Genomic DNA, 26,951 nt, shown 5'->3' on the forward strand with positions numbered 1-26,951 from the left:
ACCTGAGGACATTCCCTCTAGACCTATCACTTGTTACACCAGAGAAGAGGCCAACCCCTACATCACCACAGCCTCCCTTCAGGTAGTTGTAGAGAACAATAACATCTCCCCTGAGCCTCCTCTCCTCCAGTCTAAACAAGCACAGTTCCCTCAGCTACTCCTCATAAATCTAGATGAGACACAAAATTCCTTGGACATTGCTAGAAGAACAAATAAGCATTGAGGCATAAATATCTTCAAATGTAAGGCCAATATTGCAGCCACCATCACCTGATCATCTTAGTTCCCCTAGGAGATCTTGTGTCCTATGCCACCCAAACCAACCCCATGGTGCTCATCCAGGACCACTTCTTCCTGCCACAACATCCTCCATCCTGGAATAGGGATGTCCACTACACAGAACCATCCATTAGAGGGAGCTGTGTCCCCTCACCTCTACAAACCCTCAGCTCTGAAAACAAATCTCAACCCCCAGTTGTTAGAGCCATATCCTGAGGAAGACACAGGTAAGGGAGGCAGCCCACTTCTTCTCTTCACACTGTAGGACATAAACCAGAAGAGCTTCAGTGTACGCTGTACATACATGCTATGAAATGCTGTGCTTAGGAGAAGCAGCTCAGACAGTATTTGCGTTACTCTACTGATCACAAAGCCAAGGCAGTGTTGCTTGCCAGATCCTGAGATTATTTATTCTGGCACAACGTTAAAATAACTCTGTTTACACTGGAGCATGAGCAGAATTTAACTCTTACTTAAAAATAAACATGCAGGCAAGGAATATCAAAACATGTAAGAGCGTAAGAAAATATATTTATTGAATTCCATGGCAATACTATGATAAAATTGTTAAATACATGCATATTTTTAGACACACAAGCATTACAACAGGAATTACAACAGCCAAGCAAACTAGTTTTAAAACATTTGCAAAGTTGGTGTCTCAGGTTAGTCTCGTGTGTCATCTAGCCCACTGGAATATTATTTCCCCATTGTGATCCAGTGCTTCCATTTTCAAGCATGCACTTGTTTAATTGCTACGCTAATAAGTTTTCTTGTTGATACACACTGTTGAATCACTATTTTATTCGGTATACTACAACTTCATTAAAGTGCTGTATGATTATTTCAAATTGTGAGAATCTTTTTTGAGTAACAGATTTGGAAGCTGGAAAACTTTGATATCATTCAACAACAGAACTAGGTTAAAAGACTGGTTAGGTTTAGTGCATTAGGATGACTGTTTTGACAGTATGATTTATTGATTTATTCTCAGGACTAGTTTCTATAGGTGAACATTTCAAATTGGCAAACAATACTTTCACTACTATTTAACAAAAGTCCATTAAGATAGTTGTAAAAATAGAACACAAAACCATCTCTAAAAAATTATTTATGCTGTAAAAAGACAGTATAAAAAGAGCTCAAAAAAAAAAAAAAAAACCAAAAAAAAAACCAAAACAAAACTCCAAACATTGAACCATTGAACCTGTTCACAGTATATATTTTAAAAGTTACAGCATTAGAGTACAACAAATTTTTGGGTGACTTGCATGACTCCACCAATTCTGCTGCTTTGTGTGCCACTTCTGGACTGAAGTTTAAACTACCACTAGCATCAGGTAGGGTTTCAGATGAGAGTTATCTTCCTTTTTGGTCATCTGACAGGCTACAAAGCTTACAGTCTTGTTCACCATAAGCCACTTTAAATCACATGAAGGAAACACTGTCATGGTGAAGTTTGAGGATTGTTTTGTGTCTGTATTTGTATTGCTACTGAAAGGCATGAGACTTTACAAGTGTCTATTTTACTCTGCCCACTTTGAGCTTTTTGAGTTTTTCTCAGCCCAAATAAGGAAAATGAAAACATTCAAATTTCATGCAGCCTCTGGTTAAACTTTACTCTCTGGGCACAACGATTTGCACATTAAACCAAATGAGTTGCAAAGTTATTGAAATGTGTGGCTGGCAGAGTGTTCATGGAAGCTCTGCATCTACTACTTTAGCAGCCTGCTTTCTGGTAACACCAGTCAAAGTGCAGATTTGGGACTGTTCAAAATCCTCCCTAGATATGCTGTTAGGGAATATAGTAAAAGATGAGGGTGCTAATTGCTCTAGCTCACCATGGTGACAATGGTTTGTCACCCCGACACAGGGAGAGAGTGAGATTGGCAAGGGATTAACTCCATCCCTTGCAGCACCCTGCTCACTGACCAGCTCACCTGTTGAGCTTCCCGGTGAAGCTCAGTCCCAAATATTTTCTATTTACTTTCTTTGTTGAAAAAGTGAGAGAAGTCGATAGACATTTTTACTGGGGGTTGCGTGGTGGAGAGAAAGCATTGTTATGCACACTGGGACAACTTGTAAAGTCACAGAAAACCCTGCCAACATCATTTGAGGTTTGTTTGCATAATGCGCAAAGAGGAAATAAACACTAGCATTGAAACACTGGGGAAAATCCAGAGTTATATAAATGATGGAGGAGGGGGGGGAAAAACTGTTATGGAAGAAACTGTTTTCCAGCTTCTAGGAAGATATTTAAAAACTTAAAAGAGGCATGAGGAAATGAGCTTTTAAACACTCCGATGTTCCTCAATCTCTGTATGCAACATTTGGGGTCAGAGAATGTGCTCCAAGGCTTGCTAATGACAAGTCAAAGAAGAATCCAACAACAAATCTGCAGATGTGCTGACAGCATCTCTAAACATCAGTCACACAGGAACATCAGCTCAAACTCTGTGTAGGATGCTGGGAGATGCAGATGGAGCAATTTCCCCTACGCTCAGAAAAATCATGCTTTGGGAATCATAAGCCAATACATACCTAGGTACATCATGCTGCAATCATATATTTGCATGAAAAGTTAGGACCTTAGTATTAAAAATTCTGATGCCATTTGATTTGGAGTCTTCATCAAAGCCTGTGGCAGAGCAAAGGATGTTATTTACATGGGAAGTTCTTGATAGATTTACGGTACAGAGCCTTGTTAGCAACTTGAATCTTGAAATACTACATTTTTTTTCCTGCATATCTCAAATTCTTTTTACTGTATTTTCATCTACTTGTAGACACAAATATGCTATTTACAAAGAAATTATTGTCTAAAAAAGAGGATACAATTTCTCATCACCTTTTAGTAGTGATATTCAAATACCTTCTCCTTTCAACAAATCCAGTTACCCTCAGTTTTGCTACCATTTACGTTCAATTGAGTGTGTAGGGTAGTATAAGAGGGAATCTCACTGCCTTCAGCTCTAGCTTTATTCTGTTGAACTTGTCCAAAACAAAAAAGGATAGAAGATACCTGAATGTGCCCCTTCAGAGCAGCCTGAAACTTGCATTGAGCAGTAGCATCCTGTTGCCCTGTGCCCAGCAAAGGAAAGTTCTGGTCCCCCTCATAAATCAAAGGTGAAGAAACATGTTGCTTTTGCCAATTGTGTTATGATGGATGACATGACTACTGATTTCCTTTGGGAAACAGCTTACCCATGAAAGCAGCAACTATGGATAACAGAGTCAGCAACAACAGCACATACCACTGATTAGGTCCTAAGTCTGCATTTGCAGCCACCACATATCAGGGGAGATAATTCACTGCCCATCTGTAATATTAGCTTACTTTTTTGTTGAAATATTTACTAGTAGTTCTGTGAGGTATATTGCATTCAAATTTACAACTCCAGAATTTAACACACAAACTCAAGATCCCAAGTATGTTCCTGTATATCAGTCAGAACAACAAAAACAATGAACGAGACAAATAGAAGACTGCATGATATTACATCAGACATGACTGATGTTCCATGCATGAAATGCGAAGTGCTAAAAATCGTAACAAAAACCAAACCCAACTGTCACATATGACAAGCATGGCTCAAAATATAAAGCAGCAACACTGGTGACTTGCTTCAGAAAGAAACACCTTGACATTGGCACCCTGCATCTCTGGACATTGATTCAATCAGAGGACTGAAGCACTGAGTTAGGAGTGAAGTGTTTTGGACAAAAGCTCTTCTACTCAGAACCCTCCTGGATTTTTTTTTCTTTTCCCTTTTTTAATTTCCTATTCTTCTAGGAAAACAAAAAGCAAAAAGTCAAAAGAATTAAAACAAAATAGATGGTCGTTAAAGGAAACAGATATTTCAGAAAATGATGGAAATGCATTACATTTAGTTTCCTAATACACCTTTCAAGAACATAGGAAAGGGGTTTTGCTCACATCTAATTTGACCACAGAGACTCACTGAGAAGCCCAAAGGCACAAGTACAAGGAGACAGATCTCCTTTGAAGCCCAAAGTTTCAGTCTTAAAACTGGCATCAATAAATCTAGAGGCTAAACAGCACCATGCTTTGAAAGTGCTTTTGGTATGGAAGACTTTCTTAAACACGCTTCATTGGTTCAACAAACCTCTTGAGCTCAAAAAGCAAGTCTATTCTTTGATGGTCCTTGTTCATTCTTATGGCTCCACACACCCACACCAAGGGTGTCACCACATGGACACTAAATAAGCACATATCCTCTCACTAATACAGTACTTGGATTTACTGCAGAAGATTTAAGACAGACATCTGAAAGGTGTCCTTGCTGGTAGTGTACAGGCGAAGCCCCACTGCAGGGCTACCAACCAAGACTAAATATATGGTAAGCCTTTGCTCTTAATGGGACCCTTCTGCCCTACATCCTGGAAACTGGAACACAAATCAAGTAAAGTTTAAAGAAAATTAGAAAAAGCAATGGATAATTAAGCAAGAGTGCTTTGGTTATGTTAAAGATGACCCTGTATTAGGGGAACTCTCTACTACATAATCTTTGTGAAATAATGATTTTGCCCTTACTGAAAATGAAGAGCAACATGAAGGAAAACTTGAATATGTGATACTTGTGTTGAACCAATTCTCCTTGAAGGCACTGCAAAAGGTGTTAGGTTGCCCCCTATGAGCTTTAAGTGCTCCCTGGCTTCCAGTCTGCCGAGTTAAAAACTGCCAGACTTTGGTCTGGTGTTGCTTCTTGCAAAATGCAACCATAAGAAAGCAGTGTTGTTCTCTGAGATCAGCTATTCTCATACAGAGCTTTCCTTTTTCCTGAGGATCTTCATATAACAGTAATTGCTCCCCTGTACTGAGAAACTGCTCCACTAAACAATAATGTAACAAACCACTACCCGTGCCCTCTGTTCTAAACATCTTCTGCTTTCAGTTAAAAGCACATGCCAGCACAATCTAAAATTCATTAGAACATAAATATATTTAGAAAATTTAAAAAAAAATTAAATAGGACATAATTGCTGCCTAGCTATCAAGCACAAAGAATACAACTGTGTCCTTTTATGTATTAATGTAGTGTTTGAATAACAAGCAGTAATAGGTTAGGCAGGAAACTTTCAATTGTAGGGATGCCTGGTAACAGATGGATACCAGCTATTCACACTGCCTTATTTTTCATTTGCAGCTCTGTTCATTCCAAATTTCATCCTCTAGAGCAGAATCCTATCTGCACTTCCCATTTTTCAGACAGACTGTGTATTCTGTCAGGCCCACAAATACATCTAAACTTACTGTCTTTATATTTCACTCTTCCAGAAGTCATATAACAGTTGTTAGTGATGATGGTTTGGAAGCTACTTAGTGTTTTGCCTTTAGTGTTCTGTCAGCTTTGAAAACCCTCTGTGTTTTAATTCTATGGAGATGCCAGAGACATGTCAGTATCTGAAACTGCACCACCCATTGCAGTGATTAGGTTTAACCTAATGCTTAGTTTTACTTTGATGGCCAGGTTACGTGGTTCTGTAGACCAAACATCTGCTAAGCTTAGCCACCTTTCTGGTCTGTTCTCACACCGTAACAGCTAGCAACTTAGTCAATCCAGCCTCCTTATCTGTTAGAAATCTCAGTTTGAAATCCATTCATCCATCTTATTTTTTTCAGATGCCACAAGCTGGTTCAGGAAATTGAAATCCACATAAAGATTTGGTTAGCATTTTATGGAGACCATTTTTGATCAAGCACTTAAAGATCTGACCTCTCTTCACTGTGTTTTACAATGTGGAATAGGTATGTTAGAAAGCACTTTGTATTGTGAGCTAGTGAAACTCTGTGTGCTACAGCTGGAAAGTTACACAGTGAAATACTGCAATTACAGTTGCCTAAATATGCATACATGAAAAAAAAAATCAAAAATGATTGTTCAGAAAACTTATTTAAGCATACAAATTTACATCATTTAGGATATCTTTGCATCACATGTCTAGTAAAGGAGAGGTAGAATTAGTGGCCTTACAACCTCTTAAGGTTTCTGCCACTACAGAAATCCCCCTTAGCACTCCTAGATAGGATTTGTAGGAAAAGGTCATGTTGGGTGGACAATGTGGAGAACAGCCAGGCAGCAGGTAGCAAAGCTAACATAATGAAGACCATCCAAAGAGCAATTTGTTCACACGGAGCTGTAGTACAACATCTGATTTCTGGTGCCAAATGGCTTGGACAACTACTGTCAGTGGTCAGAGATTTCCCCATGGCTCACATAACTGCATAATGCAAAGACTCCTGAATACTGTGGGGGAATGGAATAGAGCATGACTTTGAGGCAGGAGATCTGGAGCTCAAACTATAAAATACAAAATGCATTAGTGCAATACATCAAGAAATATTAACTCCTAAACCAAAGGACAGAAAAAGTATAAAGTATTCTAAGATTGTTTTTCATTTCTTTTTTTTCTCTTTTTTTTTTTCTTTTTTCTTTCTTTTTTTTTTTTCTTTTTTTTTTCTTTTTTTAAACTTCATGCAGTTCTTGTTGAGGTTTAAATCAGTGTTACACTTTTTTTCCCAAGTTCGTACCCCTGAGTCAAACATTGAATAAACATTGTACAGTAGGTACAGAAACTAGTATCTAGTTAAAAAGCAACAGATTTGAATGGCCATTGCTTCCAAAGTGTTAAACAGTGACAATACCCTTTTATATGGGAGAAAAGTGGAACTTTGATTTGTTGTTAGTTTTTCACTAGGTAAAAGATCTCAAGAGTGTCTAACCATATCCGTATCAAACATTAGGCTGAAGTTTTCAGTAAATGAAATCTTCAAATGAGCATACCTTTTGGGACTACACCATTTGAGTATGCACAGTTGAGAACAACTACAACAAAGCAAAGCGATCTTTCCAAGTTATGAGTTGTAAGAGATCATATTAGCCTTCAAACACTATCTGAATGTAGGCAGAGTTCTCTGACTATATTTATCAGGAGATCTAAACTCAATACTGCTTATATCCAATATAGTTTACTACAGTAATAACTAAATTGCTATAATTCTGGCCTCAGCCACTATTAAAATGGAACATCAACACTTTCACTAACTTAAACATGGTAACATTCACCTTACTAGAACCTCTGCTGACTGTCTCCAAGAATAATGCGTGTTTTTTGCACTTTTTCATCCTTTCTTTACAACATCAGGAACAAGAGCTTATTTAGAAGGCAGGTTCAGGTGCAACGATGACTCACTGTTAATCATTTGGCTTGTTCTGAAAAAAATGTGTGAAGGACCACCCTGTGTTATTGGGCTTGGGAGAGTCTTCATCATCTTTTGGGGGAAGCAGAAACTGTCGGGAATTAATGGAGCATGGGCTCCCAAAAGATGCATTTTCATTGTTGCTTTCAACTGATCCAGGAGAGTCTGGAGTGTCCATGTTCCAGGTGTTTGTGTTTGCTTGAGGTCTGTAACCTGCTGTTTTATCTGATTCTTCCTCGGCAGGTGAGCAACTTTCTATTTTCAGAGCACTAACAGGCAGCTGCATTTGTGGCTTATAGCCAGCAGTAGTCACTAAGTCTATTTCTGACTCCTCTTCTGGTTTAATTTGAGGCTGATACATTGACTGAATGTCAATGTAAACCACCTGAGATAGCCCCACAGGTTCATCCATAGGGGGATTTGATATTTCCTCTTCAATAATAGGGGGGCAGTAGGACACAACCACGTGGTTTTCTGTTTCAGAGTCAGATCCATCTTCAGGTACAGTGGTGTCTGTTGTTGCAGACATCATCTCAGTGTCTTCGATTTTGGGAGCTGCAGACTGCGTTTCCACCACTTCAACACTATTTGGGGTACAGGGATTCATTTCCAGTGTTTTAAGTGACTTATTCCCCTGAAGTGAGAAAAAGGAGAAGGTAGAGTCTAAGCTAAAAGGCCTGGAAACTTTGAGAGTAACAGCTTGTCCAAATTAAACCTGCATGCTGGCTTGTGTCATGCACTCATTCCAATCAATCAATCAATCAATCAATCAATCAATCAATCAAGAAATGCTTTGATTTTTATTTTCTGGCTCCTGACACATCCCTGTTCATGTTAAAACTATCTCAGCCAACTTAAAAAGACTCCAGACCTGGCTGTAAGTGTCTGAGAACTGTTTCCCCAAATATCAGCTTTTTATAATCCATTCCAAAAGGTTATCTAAATGTTACACTGAGTTCCAGTTATGGTGCCCACTATAGATTACTACACTTTCTACTTCCCTTACTACTATGACAAAGATAATAACTACCTGGAAGTAACATAGTCATCTACTAAGAGTTTCTATTAGTGTGGCAGGACAGAAATGCATCAGCTCTTTCCTGGTTCAAACTTCCTAAGAGACTACATCAACATTATAGTTTCGGATGTAGTTCGACAAGAGTTGCACAGTATCTTGTCATGTTCCTCTTTGCCATAGAGTTGTTTTACAATTGGAGAAGAAGACTCAAACCCTAAAACTTCTTTGCTCAGTGTCTTCTAAAAGTTTAAAATGCTAGATTTAAAATAAAGGTTACCTCACAGATGTTCTTCTGAAACTGCAGTGCCTTACTGTTCTCAGGATTTGGGATCTCTGGATAAAACGTTTCTTTGATCCTTAAAGAGGAGAGAAAGAATTTATTAAAGTCACCAGGCCCCAAAACACATTGCCAATACACTGAAGGGGTCAGAACATTTCATTTTAATTTAGAATCCTGAAGACTTCTGGTATAAAGATTCAGTGTCTTATACTTTCTCTGAGTATTTAATGGAAATAACAGCAAACCATTTTGTTTTCTTTTTTCTTTTTAAAAACAAAACAAACAAACAACAACAACAACAAAAACTAGGGAACTTATGATATCACGTTTATGAGAAGGCAAAGGTGAGATGGTGAGATGTCTTCAAGGGTGTCTGTGGGTAGCTCACAGATTATGCTTTGGAAAACAATTCATAAACACAGGAAGACAGGCTCCTGTACAACCTTTTTTGCATTCCTAATTCTCACATTGCTGACTCAGTTTCTTCCTTGCCATCTAGAATATCATTTTGCCACTTTGTTTTACACAAAGATCTGTAAAAGTCCACTAACATATTTGGGTACACGGCAAACAGGAAATTACTCAAAAACACCAGTGCTAAAACAAACTCTTTCAGAAAAAGTTCAGAACTGAATGCAGATATTTACCATTCCCTTTTTCTATAGCAAAAGATGCTTGCCACCACTCCAAGCAGAACAACCACTGCCACAGGGGTGAGAACTGCAATGATTAGACCTACAGCTGGGGGACAGAAAAAAGAAAAGGTATTAAAGACATCCAAAGTTTCCATCAAGCTTCATGACTTTTCTAACAACCTCACAGAATAGTGTCTATCCCACCTAAACAGAAACTCGGCTAACAGTGACCCATAAACTGTGACCTATACCATAAACTTCACCTTTTCTGGAAGACCAGAAGTCCATCCATAAATAGAACTGATTCAGTGAGAGCTACAGAAACCAGCCCATTATTTCTCTCTGATTGCTTAATCGCAAATGCGCAATACAGGACAGATTGCCACTGCAATTTCTGTTCTCAGTAGGCACTGGAACAGCACTTTCAGGTTACTTGATCTGGCTAAATCTCTGGTAATGGCTCTTAAAGGCCAACCACTCTGCATAAGCTGCACTGCCTTTTATATGATTTACATTGCTTCTAATTCCCAGGGTTGCTCTATGATACATTTCCACTGCCTTCCTCTGTTGATGTTAAGTGCCTTACGTTTGATTTTTCATGTATTTTTGTTTCACCCCAGTGTTTAGTCTTCCTTTCACATGACTTTTTTTTTTTTTTTTTTTTTTGTCTTTGTTTTTTTTTTTTTTTTTTTTGGTGGGGGTTTTCTTTTGTTTGTTTGTTTTTTGTTTATGTTTTTTGTTTTTTTGGGTTTTTTTTAATTTTTGTTCCCCAGGTCAGTCTCTTTTTCTAACTATCTTTCAGAGTTTGTTTCTGTCAGGGGATTGATAAAACTGAATTAAAAGCAGAGAGGCATCTGTTTATAATTCTGAAACGGGTAAATATTTCCACAATGTGTTTCTTCCCATCACGTATTAACAGATAGATATTCTTCATGGGAAACTTGACAAAAACAACAAACTGCTTAAAAAGACTCCATACTACAGTAGAAGTCTGTAAGATATTTTTTCTGCATACATTAGCCTGAATTACAAAGTAGCTGTAATAAGAAAAAACTTTTTTCTCACTTTGAACTGTATCATTTTTTATGTTTAAAAAAAAAAAAAAAAAAAGGAACTAAATAAAAACAAAAATAGGCACGTACTATCTAAAGTAACCAGGAAAAAAAAAACAAACAACAAGAACACCTCAGTTTTACATACACTGGACAGCCTCTGCGCTAACTAACATTAATGAATAGGGATATTCAACTTACAGTCTTCCTTTGTCACCACATACAGACTGTTTGGAGGGCTCAACCCACCAGCAGTGTAGGCTTGTAGGTCTAGCTGGTAACTTGTTTTGCCTTGAAGATCAAGTATTTTCAGAGACTTCTTTGTTAAGTCAGTGATATTCTTAACTTTAAGTTCTGGATTCCCTGTTTGTTTAGAAGAAAGATAAACATTCACTGTAAAAAAGGATTCAGAGAGACATCCTCAGCAACAGCAAGACTTTCTTTAAGTCAACTTACTAAACCCAAGAAGTTTTCTGCGTAAAGCAAAACTGAAGCAGAGAATCCCGGTCATGACTCGTGGCTGTAGGGCAGCAAACACCACAGGATTTTGTTGGATTTTTTACACTTGTGCTTGTCCTCTTAACTCAGTATGAAACTGACCTCAGTACTGTACAGAGATGAGTTTGCAATTTGGGTCCTGGTAGATACCCAATTAACATAGCCACATAAGTTCACCTGCACCTCTTCCACCCAAGACATCTGTACACAGGGCAGTGTGTCACACTGACACTTAGTCACCGCACAGCTCTGTGCCCTTATAGCAAACACAGATGTGCTCCAACTTCTGCCTTATGTCAAAGAACAACTGTGCTAATCAAGGAGTTGATATTTCAGATGCCATTGTTACATATTAGGGGCCAGCTACCAATGATAAGAGCGACTAATGCAACTGAACTATTACATTTTTTAAAATTTTTTTTAAAATGAAATTTAAATGAAGGGGAGGGGGTGGGGAGGGGGGGGAAGGCTTGAGCAAGGGAATGATGATCTATAGATTTACCTGATTCTAAAAGCCTAGGCTTTAAGGCATCTTTTTCACCTTTTGCAAAGGAAAGCCGATATCCTTCTAAAAACCCCTGACAATCTTCAATAGGCATGTCTTCCCACTTTACCAATATCGAATCTGAAGAAGTTTCTTCTACAGTAAAATTTGGTGCACGTTTTGGAGCTGCAGGAAGAATTAAGGAAAAAAAAAAAAAAAAAAAAAAAAAAAAGTTAAATGCTGAATCCATGCAAATGTTGTAATAGTTTAATTTCAGGGCTGACATGTTCAGCTTTCCTGAACATCTTTCCCTCACACTCAAAAACACCTGAACAGGTGCCACTTCAGAGACACAAGTACATTGGTCTTTTTCTTATTAATTACTGCAGCTTAACTGAATAACACCAGATGAGAGAAAAATCTCTTCTTGGGCAATGTTTTTACAGACACACACACATAAGTATACGTCTTCACATAACAAATGCCAAAAGACTGCATGAACATTCAACACATATGAACTCCTTTTAAAGGCTTTAGCTTTGTGATTGCATGGCTTGTCGTCAAATTAAACAAACTTCACGCTGCTATCATGGAAGTCTATCTCAGCTTAAAAGAACAGCCTTAACAGGCACCACAGGTCCTTACTACAGTTCCTGGAGCTTACTGAGAACATTACAGCAGGTGTTGTGTAAGGGCATGTAACAGGACATAGCCTAATGTCAGACACTGATCTGTTACCGTCTATCAATGCTGAACTCATGTTTGAGAAATGCATCTATTTTGTTTTGATGAATACCTGTCAGAAGCCAAATTTGATGGCTAGAATAAACCTATGGATCTTCAGCAAAATGAATACCCTTATTTTCTCATGTTCAATGTATTTTTATTATCTAACGCTTTTATCTTTTTATCTTGGAAGTTCCTAATTCTGCTTCGAATGCACACTGAAAAACCTTCTGGGAGACTGTTCATTACTTTTACATAAATGCAAATGGATGAAAGATTAGTTTCTACCAAAATTTTCTCAATTTCACCTTCAGCTTTAGCAATGAAATCAACAACAGTTTTTCCATGGGCTCAGATTAGTTCAGCAGCTCAGTTTTCCAAGCACACTGTTCCAGGAGAAAACATGCTAAACTTCAAAGTGAAATGGGCATTGTAGTTATATTCCACACAGGAGCTGTGATCGTAAAGAGCCAGGACAAGTTCAGGCTCCTGGAAGTAAAAGGGATTCAGCCACTAGTGTCACCAGGCACATAAACTCAAGCCTCAGTCCACACCCCAGGAAGCTGAAATGAGTGAATTCAGTATGACAGGGAACTCATTATGACAGTAGCCAAGAAACAAAGTACTCAGAACTCTGTCAAACCAAAGGAAGTTGTCCTCTCTTCTCCAGAAGGGACCATATCACTGAGGTTCACATTGTAACTGTGCCTTCAACTCCAAACACTGTCTATAGAGGAAACTTCTGCTCTGTAGTGGCAAATCTTACATCACAATAAAAGCTGGAGGATATAGAGTTGTTTCATGCTGGCAACTGGGATGCATCAAGAAATATATTACAATTACATACAGAGAACAAGCAGAAGTCAGTAGCACTGTTCAACAGTCTCGTCTCAATCTTCAACCAACACAGAGCTAAAAGCAGATACAGTTAAAACTCACTTTGCAAAGATCTTGAATGATAAAGTACACTTACGCAGCTCTTTTGTATACCCAGTTATGTTTTTCAGTAACTGATATCCACTGGATTTGCAGCCATATAGTGAAAAGTTGTATCTCACACCAGGTCTGAACAGAGCTGCAAGAGAAAAGCCACTAGTGAGAAGGTCTCACTTACAGATGCTAATGCTACTAACTTTCATATTGTGCATTCTCACAGAAATGAGTATTAAGAAAACGACAGCCTTAGACTGCAGCATTAGATACAAACAGTGTTAGTCACAATTTAGGTGCATTAAGCAAATCCAGCACTTGGAGAAATTTTGTTTCTAAACAAGCATTAAAAATAAGCTACTCAAATTGCATAAATTGCTCTTTCCATGAGGAAACACAAACTGAAGTTATTGAAACAATCCATTTACTTTCCTCCCACAGCAGCCATGTGGATCCTGCCTCCTCTTTGGAAACAAAAACGTATTTTGAAATACACAGACTTACTGCAGCAACAGTGCAAAGGAAATTCAGAGAACTCTCAAAAGTGACACTGAAGCACTTCAGCAATGAACTCCAGGTCTGAAATGACTCTACAAAACCCAGACAGTCATCAAACTTCTGCTCTGAATGCCTTTGATAGAGGCACACGTGTTTAATACTACACTGTATAAATAATTTACAACTTCCTGTGATTTCTGCAGGTCAGTGTTTTCAAGCTGAATCTCCATCAATCTTTTCCTAAACAAGCAGCCTCTGTGGACCACTACAGAAATCAAGTGAATTTTTGTAGGAGTTCAGGTCCAGATGGAGAGAGACTTCTGGACCAAACACAGAGGTAAATGTGGTAGCTTGAGCCCAGCCCCCACAGCCTGGAAACTCTCACAACAGACATCAAAAATTATTGCAGGAAAGAGTGCAGGAGTTGAGTGGTGCATTTAGGACAGACACAGTATTGTCTGCTTAGAAAATGCAAGAGCTAGCCAGCATAAACAAAAACAACATGGACACAGCATTGTATCTGCAAGTAGGAAGGCATATTCCTTACCTACTAAGTTCACACCCACCCCAACTTTTCTACGTACACAGTTTGAAGTTGTTTTTTCTTTATATATTTTGCTTTATATAGCAAACACTTCTAGAAAGTAAATATACATATTTACAGGGAGAAGAGAAAAAATCTGCATCTTTCTTAGGTCTTTTCTGCTTCTACTAGTCCTACAGCAACTGAGACTCATTTCCCCATCTCCTCACCAGCAGCTAGAGACCTGGAATGTGCCACATTCCATATAATTTTGACTGCTGAAAGTGATCCAACACATGGAGGTCACACTAAAACATATGCATATATATATATAGATCTGACTGATACAAAAACAATGCATTAGTCTTCCCTCTATCCTGAGCAGTACATTTTATGTTTAGAATCCAAATACACCCTGAACCCTAGATTGACCATTATGTGTTATGCTGTAACAGGATGTTGTTGGGTATAGCTAGAAAAGGTAATTTCAATATAGTTAATAAATGTGTGATGATAATAGTTTAGTGATGACTAGTATTTGGATTTGGTAAGGCTGCATAAAAAATCTTTGATCCATAGTATCGGTACTGCTCTCACTTCACTTCCTACTCAGACTCTGAACCAGAAAAACTCAGAAACTGATTTCTGACTTACCAGATTTTATCACTGCATCTGTTGTATTTGAAGGAAATTTCTGCCAGTCCACACTGCAGGGTTCCGACCCAGATGAATGGCACCATTTTACTATATAGCCACAGGTCATGTTGGGGTAAGAATTCCAAGAAATATAAATTCCATTCCCCATTGCCACAGCTCGATCTGTTTTGACATTGTCTGCAACAAAGATGACAAAAAGATCCATCAGAGACCAGACACTTATCTGTAGTCAAAGCTGAAAGAAAGCCTTCCAGCCAGAGCACAAAGGTTTTATAAACTGCAGTGATTTCTAGCAACAAGAAGAGCACTCCTGGTACTGTGAAACTTGAAACAGCACACTCAGCTATGCTTTCTGAAGTGCTGGAAATCAAATGTAGCCTGAAGCAAATCCCACAGCCAGTCTTAAGTATGATGATGAGAAGTACTGCAGCTCAGAACTGGAAAAAAAAAGCACTTTTTCAAGGTAAGGATTTACAGCAGATGGCAGGTTCAAATCTGACTTGACACCAATTTGGCAGGAGCCTGCAGCTATAAATTCCTGCTGTTATTTCAGCTAACAGTTTGCTTTGTGTTTCTGTCAGAGTGTCTTGCTGTCACTCACCCAACCACAGACACACAGACATTTGTTTTTCACTGAGAATCGACAACAAAAGTTGAATCCTTTCACACAGATTCCAGGCTATGAAAGGTAAATAAATAAAAAAAAAAAGAAAAAAAAAAAAGGAAAACAAACAAACAAACAAAAAAAAAAAAAACCAGACCAAAACAAACCTGCAGTGCCCTTTGTTTATTTTTTTGTTTCTGAGTTTTTAAAGTTTGGATGCCTCTGAACCAGTCAGATCTGAGAACGACTTGTGATTCCTGCAGCTTCCCTCCCTGGCTGACAGACGGGACCCTGCAGAGCTAAGAGATGTTTTCCAAGAGCCTTCACAACAGCTGTGGCCCCACAACTGATCTTCAAAAGCAGTTTCAGGGTTTGAGTTTTTCTTTATTCAGTATTCTCATTTATGCTCCCTATTGAGTCTATTATTTCATGTCATTAAATCCATAAACCATGGAAGGTTGAAGGGCAACAGCAGTTTTTAAAAAGCAGTGTTGTGAAACCTCACTCTCACAGACATGCTGTGAACGATGAAGGACTGCTTAGCTCTAAAAAATATGAACATATGCTAAGCGTACACTAATATTCTAACTTGCTAGGCCAGGCACAAAAGACACATCTGGTTAAACAAAGACAAATCAACTCCAGAAGTCTTGTAATATTTTTCCCTAAAAAGTACTATGGATCCAGTGAAATCACTCTTCTGTGATGCTGGAAGAGCATATTTGTAATTAGACTGCTTTAATTTTCTTACAGACATGAAAATTTCCTATTTTTACACTGAGTACATACCCTCTAAAATTCTTATATACACCACATTCAATGTTATTTCCTGAGCCAGAAGCCTAGAGTTTCACCCAGGGTAGCATTGCTCATTTTGATGTATTTATAGCTTCAATCTACAGCAGGAGAAACAACTACCAGCACTGTAGCACTGCTGTAAAAGAGGAGTCTGTAACAGCCAGACTGTGTGCCCTGAACACTAAACAGCACTTTCCACAGACAGCAACAAATTAATTAAGGCAGAGTATCCTTTGTTTGTGTTGTTGGGTTCCACAAAACCTCAATAGATCTTAAGCCTCAGAGCCACTGCTCTCTTATGGACACTGAAAGCACTTACAGATTGCACACAGGAAGCAGCCAGAAAAGATGTTTGGGTAAAAATGTCATCCAGTTCAGTAAATGAGTCATCTTTCATGACTCCCTAGTCAGTGACTCAGACAATTCCTATACCAGCTTGGGAGCAAACCTTCAAGGAGTGCAAGTTGGGTAACACTGAGGGGAACCTCAGACATCTCAAGTGCTCAATACAAGAGAAAGCTACAAATGACTGCAAAGCTCCAGCTGCCATCAGCTGTCCCACACCACAAATCTATTACAGAGTCCTACCCAGTGACTAGAGTCTAGTACTGGTACTGCATGAAGAGAGCTATAAAAGCATTTATTTTTAATTTAGCTGTTCCATACAATTACTTTTCCTTTCAGGAAGCAGAAAAAGAGAACATTTTTAGGTGTTAGTGCTTTGGAGAAGCACAAGAAACATTAAGAGCTATTATTTTCTTTTGCATAGAAACATGTTCGTTTTTCTCTCACTGCTGATCTCATTCAAGGCATGCATCTTCCTTGTAGGAGATGGAATTTTCTTACCAGAGCCAGAGTTGTAAGGATGGCTATGTTACCTGCTCTCTGAGTGGAGAAGGAGAAGCAGTACATCCTCCGCACAAAACAGCTAAAAGATCCAAAGGTTCAGGCTTTGGAGATCACACTCCTCCTGGCAAGCAGGGAAGCATGGACTCTCAATAACCACATGCAATATCATCTGCTCCACAAGATTAGAGTTAAGAGCAGAAAATCATTATCTGGCTCAGCTATTTCACTTTACAAAAGCCCACAGCAAGAGTGGCAGTGTTTTAATTGGGAAGCTGAAGTCCTACCTTCTTTACAAACCCCAGCTCCCAGCACAAGGATGCCAACATTTTACCAGCTGGCCCAATTAATATTCTCCTGCAGAGCTCAGAAGCATTGAAGCAACAATTCCTCTCTTAAAAAGGCACACAACACCTCCAAATATTTACTTTGATTCTCTTCAGCATGTAACACTTCTTGGTATCACAAAGGAATGTGCAGAAATAAACTGAGCTCCTTAAACATCAGAGAACTATGCTAGAGCTTTGAAGTTCCACCCTTGTTGCTCCTGGGAGGTCTCCAGAAAAGCAATAGTAAGAGAGGCTGCACACTATCATCCTTTTTTGCAGAGATCATAATTAATTGGAAAGACGCTACCCTAAAAGCAAAGCAGCAATTTTTTTCCTCCCCCATGCAGTAGATTTGCCTGGGAAAAAGAAACAAAGACCAAATGCAAAACAAGCAAAGCATGTTTCATCTCATTTTTTCAATCATCAAACTCGCCAACAATATTCCCCAAGCCATGAAGGTGCTAAGCTCTCCGCTGGGAGCACTCACCACTTGGAAGTTCCACGCTTGTTATCCTTGAAGGAGGAGATGAGCCTGCATGATTTTTGGCTACAACGCTAATTACACAGTCATTTCTTCCAAGTTTTATCTCAGTACTGTTTGAAGGCTCTGTGACTTCTTTATACTCCAGTGATTCCTCTAGCAGGTAGCAGGACACTTCATGAGACACAATTTTTCCATTGGCTTCAGAAAGGGATAAGGGCTATGAGCAGACAAAGAACACATTACAAAATAATAATAATAATAATAATAATAATAATAATAATAATAATAATAATAATAATAATAATAATAATAATAATAATAATTAAAAAAAAGTTAAGGAAGGGGAAAAGTTGAAGAAGACATAGGATAATGTGATTCTAGCATCCCAATCCCATTGTCTGAGGAATGCATAGGACACCCAGGCAGGAAAGACAGTAACTCAAGTGTAAATTTGGAATTTAATACAAAGGTTTTTCTATGTTTTTCATTTCTACCTTGGATTTACCAAAAATTTAATTGTTCAAGCAAAATGCTTCTCAGTGTAAGTTTTAAACACAAAACTTCAGTAAATTTCCATTTGGGGACAAATATTTTTTTATGTGCATACTTCTATAGAAAGCTAAGAAAAATAATCTGATTTATTGACTATCAACTTATTTGCTTATAAATCCGTAGGAAAATGGATTTTCATGCTTAAAGTTTTAACATACAGTGTAATTTAAGATTTCTATCTACCTTCCAGAAGATTCTCAGACTTTTTCCAGAAGGACTTCTCTCTCTCCAGATATCTGGTCCTCTGGCAGGAGCTAAGATTAAAAAAGAGATTCTTTTTTCAGGTTGCATTGTACACAATTTATCATCTATCAAAAAGTTAGCTTTGTAGAGAGCTGATTTAAAAAGCACATAGCTTCACAAGTTCACTCTTTATCATCAAGGAAACAGATAAACTTACGGGCTTCCAATGTTGTGTGTTCCTCTGTCCCACTCCAACCGCTCCATCTCCAGAAGTGGTCAGCAGCTGAACAGCGCACCCTGAACCGGTATTTGGTGTAAGGGTGCAATGCATTAAGCTGAGCTGTGTAAGTTGAGAACCTTCCACCAGGCATGGAGACATTATGCTGTTAAAAATTGATATAATTTTATTTGCTAAAATAAAATTCTTTATTTTAAGAAACTTTTCTTTTCTTTTGCCTGTATTCTGTGCTGAAAGTCAACACCTAAAAAAGGTGGTGTTTTCCCCAAGAATACAGGCTGGAAAAATGCTGCAATCAAATTATAGATAACTGTTGCTTGTCTGAAAGAAGGCAGCCTTCCCAAGGAGAGAAGGATTACTCAACGCAACAGTGTGAGAACGTGAATATGTTTGAAAAGTATCAAAAAAATACTAAAACATATTTTCTGTGCAGTCATCCTAAACAAAGGAAAATAATTCAGAGGTCTGTCAAAATGAAGTCATATGTAGCACAAAAACATATGTATGGAGCACATACACTCCTTCTGCTGCAATTGTTCCCTAATAGTGCGAGCTTCCAAGAGGATAAGCTCTGCAGGCAAGAGCATGCTGCTGCTTCTATCAAACCTCTTTAGTCCCTCCTCTCTCCTATGAGCAGCAAAGTGTTAGCTCACAAGTTCCATCAAGGTTTTGCCTCTGGTACACAAAATTTGAACTCCCACCATGAGTGTGCACAGCAGACTGGGTGGACATGCCTACAAAGGCATGCTACACACACAGTCCATCTGAGTAAGAAGCCCATCATGCAGCACCCATACCAGACAGAGCTTTTCCCTTCAAAAGACAGCATCCAAGTAAAACTTCTGTTCATAGTTCTTACTACAGTACTACTCCCTCCTGTTATTTAAAATGGTACAAGTCTGTAGAGTATTTCTGTTCCACAACTACTTAAAAACAAACAAACAAACAAAACCTAGGCATGGGAATGCACTTTGCTGAATCTAATTATAACACATGTGCATCACAGCTGCCAAAACTGGACTCCAAGTGACTTTAAGCTGCAACTAATTGTGCATTTGTAAAGCCAAACAACAACTTGAAAAATATAAAAATGCCAACAATCTCTCGTACGGATGAAAAAGCTTCTGAAAACATCCTCAAAATGCCATGTAAATACCCATAACAATTTCACAGCTACTTTTTTTTATTACAGAGAACTCTTGGAGGTTTATTAAGCAACCAAAGACAACGTGACAATGCTGTAAGAACTTCTACCAAGCTGTGCACTATGTTTCAAAATATCTGTAATGGAGGGCACAGATACAGGTGCAGTGAAGCAAACTGCTGCGGCAGTGTATGACTTTATCATCCTCCACTGCCCCAGATAACTGACCTGGTAGCAGCATTCACAAGCAATTATGCACTCCAGGCTTCAAACAGTGTAATTCAGGCCAGACAGAACTGTGCAAAACTACTTTTTGGTATTTTAAGCTGAACTGAAGGGGGGTGATGCTTAGACATTTGTTTCCACTCCTGATTGCAGCAGAAGCAGTTACTGCTAGGAGCAGAAAATGCAGGCAACTGTGGGTGAGGGTATCTATCACTACAGAGCTTTTATTTACATCTAAAAGCGAGTTACTTCCTCTGATAATTCCCAAGGCATTTGATTTTCTCTGCAGTACTTAGTATCTGAGTACTGCTAAACACATCACCACAGAGAATACAGACAAGTTTAAGGCTTCCACAGTCTGTAAAGTATTTTAAAAATGAGCATGTATTTGTTACTACCCTATTATTTTAGAAAACACACACAAAATTAGTATGTTCACTGTCAGCTTCTTCACTTCTGTGGCTTGAGTGACTTTGTACAAGGCTGTGCTACTAAATCTAATTGGGCAAGAGAACACTCCTGCTACAAACAGCCTGAGGATCAAGCACTGATAAAAAGCAGTCTGTGAGGTTACTGTGCTCACAACATAAGTTCAGGCTCTTTACACCAAGGCTGGGTAATGCAGCATCTATCTACATGAGCTGGCCAGAGACAGAGATACTCCATCTGAATGAGCAGTCACAGAACTTGGAGGTAAACCTGAGGCCAGCTGAACAGGCAGCTCTGCCATTAGGCTTCCCCACCGATACAGACCACCCACACACTACTTTTGGCAATAAGGGAGAAAGGGATATACTCCCACCACCTACGCTTGGTATCTGATGCCGGTGTCTAAATTGGTGCCTTAAGCTCCTTTGACGGCAGAATAAATATGCAGCACCAATCAGTGACAGAACACCAATGCTGGGCAGTTGCTGGAAGGAAGCCTGAATGCTGGAAATCCAAACCCCACCTAAAACCACCACTTCCTCTCCAGCTGCAGAGGTCTTTACCAAGGATTACCTACTGACATGCCAGTGGGATGATCTCTCCCTATGCTGCCTCTGCCCCAGTGACATATAAGCAGGTTTAGCAACTCTGTATTACAGTCATACACAAGCCAACTGCTAACAGCATGCAAATGAAATGTTCTCTTAGTTTTCCTAAGAGGAGGAAAAAAAGAGAAAATCAACTACAGACTAGTAGAGGCAATCAGAGACAATCACCATGGAAGTCTGTGTGGCAGAAGCAAAACCTGGAAAGAAAGTGCATTAGTACAATTAGCAGCATAAAGGACAGACTGCAAGGACAGTTACTCAAAGGGCGGGCAAAAAGTACTGTGCATGAAGGCATGAGTGTATCTTCTTTAAGTGCCAAATAATACCACAGCTACACTGACTTTCCCCTAAGCTACTATAAACGAGCAAAATACAGAACAGCAGGCAACAATGAAAGTGAGTAGAACTTTCTCTGATTGTACTAGATGAGCTCCTAGCCATTCCTACATTAAGAAAGATGATCAGAACAAAGATATGAAGAAGATTGTCATTTGAGCCAAAAAATTCACTGAAAATAACACTTACCAGTTTTTGCTCAGAGTGGGCACTGCTGATTTCAATTTGACACAGAAGCCTGATCTCAGCAAAGCTGCCATTTATATACCAGTGCAGACGGACACTTGTGGAGCTGTTCCCAGAAACAGTTAACTTTTCCGGAGTTTCTGGATGAACTGGATTAAAGAAAAAAACTTTTATTCTAAGAAAAGGAAAACCAAACACATTAATTTCAGGTTAAAAACATTTTGTTTTGAAAGACTGAGGAGAACCAGAAGAATAACTAAATCACCCAATTAGCACTTAGGACAGCTGGAGCTGCTGAAGTACCAGCAAACAGCCTCACTCCTGATGCACTTCTGTTATTATGCAGGGAAGCAGATTTACTTATGCTGAGTGTTGTTGGCATGCATAATGGTCTGGAGATGCAGGTAAACATTTCACCTACTAGCTACTTTACCACAACAGTGAAACATGGGCCATTTCAGAGGACTACACGGACACACGAAATTCACGCAATCATGGGAACCTGGCAAGTTAGAACTTAAAATCTGCAGACCTTTCCACCTCACCCTGTCCAAAACTCCTTTCATGGAGCTTTTGTGGTCTATTCAATGCTACTGCTCAGAGTGGTTAGAGAAAATAAATCTCCACTTTTGGAATTGCTCCAGTTACCCTTGAGCAAATATGTGCTCTGCGTTGAGAATTAAGTGTACAGAGAGTGAAAGAAACAAAAGGAAACAAATTGAAAACAGCAGTCGTACGGACTGGATGCAAAACAGCCCAGTTTTTCATTAACATTAATAAGTTATACCAAAGTGGCCTGCCTATGTATTCCTACAATTCTAGTCTTAGGCTGCTTGTCATTAGGAGATGAAAATGAATGAGCCATCTTTAACTGCAAGCTGACTTTTACAGAGTGGATGGCTGAAAAATATAAGCCCTAGAAACTCTGAATCCACAACTGTAGTGTGATTGTGTGTAAAAGGACAGGGAGGAGAGGAAGCACAAGAAAGGTGATCATCTTTGTGATCTAATAATAAGCAGATGCTTATTATTAGATCACAAGCGCATTTATCCATACAGCAGCATATATAGTGCAGTAGTACTGCTGTAGAGTACATACAGTACAGGCATCTCCCTGCACGCCCTATCTTTGTGCCTCAGAACATGTGCTAAGCTTTTTTAAGTTCAAATCACAAAATGTGTCAAAAAACTTGTGACAACAAAGCAAAACAATCACAAGCATAACATGTCAGTGTTCTTCGAAACCATAAACAACCTTTAGTGTGTAGTAAACATATCTCTTTGCCTTCATAACTCTCAAGACTTACCTCTCTGATTTAAATCAACCAAAAGCGATGCCTCCGTTTGTCCAATAGGATTGGAAACTCCTAATACAAAACTGTAAGTTTTCTGATCAGCCAGAACTGGGAAGCCACAAACACGCTCTTTCTTCATTTCATTTACTTCACAGGAAACATTTTTGCCAGATATACTACAAAGTAAGCAAGGGTTGGGGAACAATATTATTTTTGAATAGGCAATTTGAAGGTAATTTATAGCAACAGTCAGAAGTCTAGGCTAAAAACACAGTAAAAAATAATGTGTTCATTAAAACACATGACTTTCAGAATGAGTTGACTGCAGAGGCATATCTAGAGCTGCAATACAAGTTAAAGTGGCATCAGTTATGACTTGCCCTGTTCTCACATGAAACTCCCCTCTTTCACTAGCATAATGTTTCCATCTTCTTGCTTCTCAAAAGCCTAGAAAACAGGTAGGCCCTGTTAAACCACCTCGCAAGTCTCAACTAAGACTCTTATTTGAAGTATCTTTGTTCAGATCAGCATACATTTGCATTGGAAGTAGCTTCTTGATTGCTTTCTGAGCTAAGAAAATTTAACATAGGGAACATCTTTCTCTATCACCCCTGCCAAACTTAAACTAAGATTTGTTGCCTAGGATACATCCACTAGTCCCAGCCATTTTAAAATCAAAAGCAGGCTGGTAATACCCAAGACCAGAGCAATGTCTTCAGGGGTTAAAAACAGACTGACTGTTCGCTGACTAACTTATGTTGCACATAAGGCAAACTAGTGGGACATCAGCTTCTACTTTCCTCTGGATGATACCACTGTTATTCCTCATTCCCAGTGTCTTCCAGGTAACGCACACTCTGCTTGCTCTACACAGTCCAGCTTACAATGCTGGGAGGGGAATGGGAGTAGGCTTATCAATATTTTTCTTCGTAACATTTAGGAAATGTTTCCTAGTCTGTCTTACAATTGCTCCTCAGTAAGTTTCTGTCCTCCTGTATAGTAGAAGTAATATCTGGAAGGTGATCAAACACAGGTTGCACTGGAAAAAAAGGAGTGAATGACTCCTACAGTCTCCCGGTATTCTTACATTGGTCTTATCCACATGTTGGCAGTAGTCTGACAGAATAAGCCCTTTATTTTGTCATTAGTCCATAACAGCATAAGTCTGTGGGAAGTATCATCTCTAAGTCCCATTGCAATTTCGCAAAATGAGGCTCATATTATTTTGTTTTCAGAGTTCAGTTCCAATTTCCTCAAAAATATTTCAGGCTCCAAACAATGAAGATTTTATGTCATATAAGGAGACAAGGAACAATTAGTCACAGGCAGCAAAGGATGTATTCTAGTTCTACCTTTTCACTCCTACAACACTGAATGGTTTTACCTTTCAATTAAACTGTACTTTGTTCCTCGTACTCCATATAGTCCACTGGCTCTACCTGGTTTCCAGGTGCATTTTATTATCACAAAGTTGGATGTTTCACAACTGAGCTCTTCGGGAATATCAGGACCATCTGTAGCATAAAACAAAACCAAAACAGTTAGACAAACTATTCCCATCTCAGTCTGATAAGTGAAACTGTGACATGTGCTTAAAAGAAGCAAAGAAGTGTTAGGGTCTACTTTGCCAGGTCTAGCTTTAACTAAAATTGTGTGGATACATATTCATTTCCTCTACTTTCTTTTCTCCAAATCTACCCCATCAGGAAGAGTATCCTGGCAAATCTTACTTCCCACTAAGCAGCTACACTGGTGAGTATAAGAAACACTGGCAGGACACAGACTTCACTACAGCCCAGATCTTCAGAAAGTATCATATGGAATAATCCTAGAAGATTATTATAGTCTTTGTTCACTGATCCCTGATTATTTATGTGGAAGGTTCTTCCACAAAAGCAAACAGAGCATAGATAACATAAAAATGGCATCTCGCTGAGAAGTCATTAAAGGCTGGATTCTATTTTGCATTTTCTAACATAGACAGAATATGCACGAAGACAGAGACTTTCAAAAGATAAATGTTGGAGTTGGAACATGCTTTCAAAATTATTTCCTCAGTCCCAAGGACTCTAAGTCCACAGTGAGTGCTTGCAAAGGAAAACTGGAGCTATGGGAAGATAGCAATTCTCATAAGCATTGTGGTGAAAACACATGAAACTGAGGTTTATTAATTAATGGGAAGAAAAAGCAGACAATTTCAATAGTTTGTTTCAAAAGGTAGCTGCATCTGGAAGAGATTTCTGAGGCTGGCAAAGATACACAGAAAAGATAGATGGTGGTACAGCATCTCTGAAGAAAATATTAAAAGAATATTTTGAAGATATCCCAGGGAAAACAAACTGTCAGACAAATTCCCTCACTGTAATTAGCTCCCAGGAAGTTACTGTCCTGGATGAGCATCTGTTGTTGCTTCAAGCACAACTGTTTTATTGCTTTCATTTGACTGGTATGTTTTTGCTTTCAATTCTTGTTCTTACTCTTGCCTTTATTAGGAACAAGTTGAAATACACGTTCTTCCAAAGTTACAGAAAATGAGGATAAATCATTGAATGCTGATAAACTAATAAGTATTACACAGAATGAAGAACTGCCTCAGGAAAAGAGGTCCAGAAGGAAAGACGCTATGGGACTGGTTCTAGAAGACTCTCACAGGTATTCACTGGGTAGCCTCAACCCCTCATCCTCTCAGCCCTGGAACCTTCTCCACGTGCTGGAGTTTCACAATGAAATTAATCATGTGAGTAAAATCCCAGTTTATCCTTATAAACCAAAAGCTAGGGAATAGCAAAAAAGCCACAACAGCATGTTTCCTAACAGACTTAAGAGTCTTAAGAGCATTTCCTCAAGGTCAGTAAACATAATTATACATACATCCTACAAACAAGACAGTTCCATCCATCCCATTTTCAGACATTCTGCACACTATATTTGTCCCACTGGCATCTGAAGCATTGGCATTTAGCACTCTGATTGCACTGCTCCGACTGCTCAGACGTATTAGTGGGTAATCTTTTGCTCCATATGACATCCGTTGTACCTGCCGTCCTTCTTCATGGACACAACAAAATGTTACATTTGAACCCACTGCCACCACAGTGTCCTGAGGAAAAAGTCCACTTCCACTGGGCTCAGTATCTTTTCCTATCAGAGAAGGAAAAAACAAAATGAAAAAATAACAAAAATAAAAAATTTAAAAAAAAAAAAAAAAAAGAAGACAAAAACAATTTGCTATGAATACAGTGTCATCTAAAACTTAACTCAGGAGAACACCAGTGCACCCAAATAACCAAATCAACACTTTACAAGGTTTCATTTACTAATAATTAAATATTTCTCTATTTAAAATACCCCCCAAAAGTGGTGAGTCATCACAACCTTAACACTTTTCCTCTGATTTTGCCTTAGATATCATAAAGTAATGGAAGTCCACGTGGTGCTAACAGAACATACATACCAGGAATTACTTCTACTGGGCTCCAGTCACTCCAATCCTTGTGGCCATCAAATTGTGTTACATTAATATAAAGGCGAATCCTTACATAATGCGATGTACACTCCAAAGGCATATCTGATTTCCACTTCCAAGAATGAATTACGTCCTCATGGGTCAGTTTTGAATTGTAAGATTCCTACAAAGTTTTCCCCACAAAAAACGAAGAGTTTGTGAATGGTTGTTAGCAAAGACATAATCTTACAGCTGTCAACCAGAGGGGAAAATGAGTGAGGTTAATAATAAACTCGCAGTGGATGGCCACATTGTTTCATTTAACTTTCAGTTGCCTTGTGAATTTACTTGGACAAGAGTCTAAGATGCTAAACAGCCTGCCCGCCAGGCAAACCACCAGCCAGGAATACCAGAGGTCAGACATTTGAGGGAGAGTAGGCTGTATGT

At 38.8% G+C, this 26,951-nt stretch overlaps 1 protein-coding gene across 4 annotated transcripts in view; it reads right to left on the reverse strand.

Annotated features, from left to right (window-relative positions):
* Positions 1–790: 790 nt before the first annotated feature.
* The window catches only part of LIFR (LIF receptor subunit alpha), a 56,109-nt gene continuing 29,948 nt past the window's right edge, over positions 791–26,951 (reverse strand). For 3 of the 4 annotated variants that reach the window (XM_015848485.2, XM_015848486.2, XM_015848487.2), the window contains exons 7-21: positions 26,514–26,688; positions 25,931–26,200; positions 24,444–24,573; positions 23,072–23,235; positions 21,768–21,913; positions 18,816–18,981; positions 18,599–18,669; positions 17,867–18,080; positions 14,800–14,979; positions 13,168–13,269; positions 11,487–11,654; positions 10,688–10,849; positions 9,447–9,540; positions 8,797–8,875; positions 791–8,135 (exon numbers count right to left, since the gene is read on the reverse strand). In XM_015848485.2, coding sequence (XP_015703971.1) covers positions 7,497–8,135; positions 8,797–8,875; positions 9,447–9,540; positions 10,688–10,849; positions 11,487–11,654; positions 13,168–13,269; positions 14,800–14,979; positions 17,867–18,080; positions 18,599–18,669; positions 18,816–18,981; positions 21,768–21,913; positions 23,072–23,235; positions 24,444–24,573; positions 25,931–26,200; positions 26,514–26,688 — 2,760 coding nt within the window. In that variant the 3' untranslated portion in view covers positions 791–7,496. The remainder of the gene's footprint in view (positions 8,136–8,796; positions 8,876–9,446; positions 9,541–10,687; positions 10,850–11,486; positions 11,655–13,167; positions 13,270–14,799; positions 14,980–17,866; positions 18,081–18,598; positions 18,670–18,815; positions 18,982–21,767; positions 21,914–23,071; positions 23,236–24,443; positions 24,574–25,930; positions 26,201–26,513; positions 26,689–26,951) is intronic. The other variant, XR_004305710.1, reaches the window with a different exon arrangement.

This window comes from Coturnix japonica, chromosome Z (genome assembly GCF_001577835.2).
Source record: "Coturnix japonica isolate 7356 chromosome Z, Coturnix japonica 2.1, whole genome shotgun sequence".
NCBI lineage: Eukaryota > Metazoa > Chordata > Aves > Galliformes > Phasianidae > Coturnix > Coturnix japonica.